Source organism: Bipolaris sorokiniana (genome assembly GCF_000338995.1).
Source record: "Bipolaris sorokiniana ND90Pr unplaced genomic scaffold COCSAscaffold_63, whole genome shotgun sequence".
In the NCBI taxonomy this organism is placed as follows: domain Eukaryota; kingdom Fungi; phylum Ascomycota; class Dothideomycetes; order Pleosporales; family Pleosporaceae; genus Bipolaris; species Bipolaris sorokiniana.
Window position 1 is genome coordinate 1 of NW_006911957.1, and position 3,802 is coordinate 3,802.

The 3,802-nt window shown below is 48.0% G+C and overlaps 1 protein-coding gene across 1 annotated transcript; it reads left to right on the forward strand.

Annotated features, from left to right (window-relative positions):
- Window positions 1–1,925: 1,925 nt before the first annotated feature.
- On the forward strand, window positions 1,926–2,513 carry COCSADRAFT_104655 (uncharacterized protein; the record flags this gene model as incomplete). Its single annotated transcript, XM_007707969.1, has 1 exon — window positions 1,926–2,513. A coding segment is annotated over one exon (588 nt), but the record flags the coding sequence as incomplete, so codon positions are not given.
- Between the last annotated feature and the right edge of the window lie 1,289 nt (window positions 2,514–3,802).

Sequence of the window (3,802 nt, forward strand, 5' to 3'; positions counted from 1 at the left end):
CCTTACTACACAGGATTATAAAGGGTGGAAGACACTAGCTAGATATGTAGTAAAAGTTAATATTGAAGCGTAGGTGCTATAGCTATTAGTATATGTTAAGTAAAGCTTTATTGTAATTATTCTTATAGATGTAGGTCTTGCTTAAGTTTCTAAGTAGTATATGTAACGGTTCGAGTACACACTGAACTAACATCCGAAAGGGATCCGAACATGGGCACGCACTAGCCGAGGGCAGATCTGCTGATATAAAACCCCACCTTCTCCATACCGTAGCTCGATAGATTTTTGATATCCTTTCGTACAAGGCCTATAGGTGTCTATTCGAATTAAGGCTCGTTTGATGTCCCACGCACTCCCATATGCCTCTGAGTGACACTACCGCCGATACTGATCCGAGTAGTCTTGCCTGCGCCGTTACATTATATCAAAAATCTCACCACCGCCGGTGACGGCATTCAAACAATATCGCAGCTGTCTGTTCAGACTACATCCAAAACCAAGTGTTTCCGGAGTTGATCCGGAACCTTACACCGTTACATCTAACATTCACATAGACAGGATCCCATTGATCTCCTGTCGACCGAAGCCTTTGGGTTTGGAATTTCTGTACTCACGCGAGTCGGATTAACTTCGGAAAAGCCGCGTAGAGTGCGCCAAGGTAGAGACACGGAGACTACCAAGAACCCATCAACCTAGGAATCAATCGCCATGGTTGACCGAATCACCACCGATTCTGCGGAACCGTCAAGAAGAACAACTCGCCAACAAACGCAGAAACCCCAACAGGAGAAGACAGCTGGCAAGCAGCCTGCTGTTGAGATAGAAGAAGAAGAAGAATCGGAAAAGGATCACACTAGTGCGCTACAGGCAGAAATCGATAGACTGAACGCCCAAGTCGAACGATTAATGCGGGAAAATACCCTGAACCGGGATGTACCAGTACCCACCACCGAAACCCCTCCGACTACAACCGAACAACCTAGCCGACTATCAGCAAGGTTCCTGTCAGTTACACCTGACCCTCAACATGCAAAACTCAGCGAGCGTACCCCTCCAATTGATAATCTGAGTGATGGAGTAAACCCTACTTTTCGGCAATGGCAAGCCTCAATACAAGATCGGCTCAGCATTAACTCGGATCACTATCGGAGCGAACGCGCGAGAATGGCTTTAGTATGGGGTCACACAACCGGCACCGCCAAAGAATATCTAGAACCACAATACCTCGCCGAATCGGAGGAGGAACGGTTCCTAGTTGCCGAGGATATGATTTTATTACTCAAATCATATTTTATATCTGGAAATGAACAGGCGGAGAGCCGAGCAGCTTTCCACCGCCTGTCAATGGGAAGAAAGGAGACCTTTACGGAATTCAAAGCGCACTTTATTAGTGCAGCCGTAAAAGGGTCCGTATCAAGACCGGAATGGTTCTTCTACCTCTGGGAGAAGATCACACCAGCGCTACGAGCCCCAAACTTAGGATTTAAGCATCTGTGGGCAGGCTCGTTTGAAAAAATGGTTCAGCACCTAACGGCTTTTGATATGGAAAGAAGAAACGCACCACTCGGTACCTACTCGGAGACTAGGCCTAGTCAAGCTTTAGCTCTCTCAACAAAACAAAATCCACGGCCAAATCGGGAGTTTCGACCCCGTACCTACGACACTAGGCCCGACCCGGCCCCGACTCCGTACCGCGCCTATTCCTCCACTCCCAGACCAGCATCGAAAACTCCCGCACCAGACAATGTCACTCCCGGCAATTGCTACCACTGCGGCAAGCCTGGCCACTACGCCAATGACTGTCCGGTCCCGCGGGTAAGGGAAATTCAAGCAGAGATAGAAGATTATGAGGACGCCCTTGAGTATCATTCGGATGAGACTCGGTCGGGAAACGACGAGGCCTAGGGAAACGCTCCAGCCTAGGCATGAACAAGTATGACCTTGCGAAAATAGATCTATCAAACTTGTTCGGAGGTAAACATTTCCGTACCCCCACCGTTTTATGTTCGAAGGGTTATGGGGTCAGCTTAGAATCTCTAGTTGATACCGGAGCCCAAGGTTTTCTTTTCTTAAATTCTGCTATTGCCCTTTCTATATCCGGCTCTCTCCAGGTACCTATCCGCAGACTACCTTTTAAAATTACAGTTAAAGGATTTCACGATCAGGTACAGACCCGGGTAGACAAGTATATCCGGTTACACATCCGTATTGACGGAAGAAAGATTCTTAACTGCCCCTTTGTAATTATGGATTTGGGATCTCAGGATTGTATTATTGGGATCAAATGGATGCGACGATTCCAATTGAAGCTCGATACCGCTCGGAACCGAATCGTATGGCCAGCTCAATACCCCCCAACTTATGATCCTAGCCCCCCTCTCCTCGTGCAGTTGAAATCACCCTATTCTGATACCGATGCGCAACTAGATATCCGGCGTAGAGACGCCCTTTGGGAAAAGGATGAGTACCGTAGACAAACCAGCCCTCGACAAGGGCTGGTCCAGCGAATTCAAGGACTCATCAAAATTCCTAAGGTACGTCTCCTTCCGCCGCCTTTACCACCTGAACCGGAGTCACCCCGGACTCCGGCGCCAAAACCTACCTCACCTCGCATAGCGGTTATTTCCGCCAATGCTTTCCATTACACCATGAAACGGAAGGAAAACGATTTCTTCACGACTAGTATCTATGAGATAGATCGAATCTTACAAGAAAGGTTGGAACAAGACGACCCTGAGAATGCCAAATTAGTGCAGGACCGACTTCCTTCCGACTACTATGCGTACCGAGATGTTTTCAGCAAAACAGCCGCTGATCGGCTGCCGGAACATCGTCGATACGACCACAAGATCGTTCTCACAGAACCCCTTCCGAATCAATTCAGTCCTCTCTATAAGCAGAGTACTGAAGAGCTAAAAGCTACAAAAACTTTTGTGATGGAAAATCTCCAAAAAGGGTACATTGACTCGAGTCACTGCCCATTCGCCTCCCCTGTCCTGTGTGTTCGGAAGCCTAACGGAGACCTACGCATCTGTGTAGATTACCGTAAGCTGAATTCTATTACTCGAAAGGACGCTTATCCGATACCGCGAATAGACGAACTACTAGCTCGTACGCACAAAGCTCAGATTTTCACGAAGCTAGATATTCGCGCGGCCTTCAACAAGATCCGAATGGACCCCGACTCGGAAGAGTACACAACGTTCCGCACTCGCTATGGAACGTACAAGTCGAAGGTATTGCCTTTTGGACTTTGCAACGGCCCGGCTACGTATCAGCGGTACATGAACGATGTGCTGATTGATTATCTGGACAATTTCTGCATAGTCTATCTGGACGATATCCTGGTGTACTCCGAATCCAGTCCGGACCACGTCCGTCACGTCCGCAAGGTACTGGACAGGTTGCGAGCTGCTGGACTTCAAGTTGACATCAAGAAAAGCGAATTCCATGTCACTCGGACCAAATACCTGGGCTACATTTTAACTAACAAAGGTCTAGAAGTTGACCCAGAAAAAGTAGACGCCCTGCGAGACTGGAAACCACCCACAACCGTTACTGCTGTGAAGTCGTTCCTAGGATTTACAGGGTTCTACCGACAATTCGTCCCAGAATACTCGCGAATTGCAAAACCTCTTCTCGCTCTCCAGAGTCCCTCTAGACCCTTCGTATGGGATTCGGACTGCGATCAAGCTTTTGAAAAATTGAAATTAGCCCTCCTTTCAATACCTACCTTATATCACTATCAACCAGAGTATGATACGAAAGGTAGAGACTGACCGCCCTCCGATGGGCGTTGTGG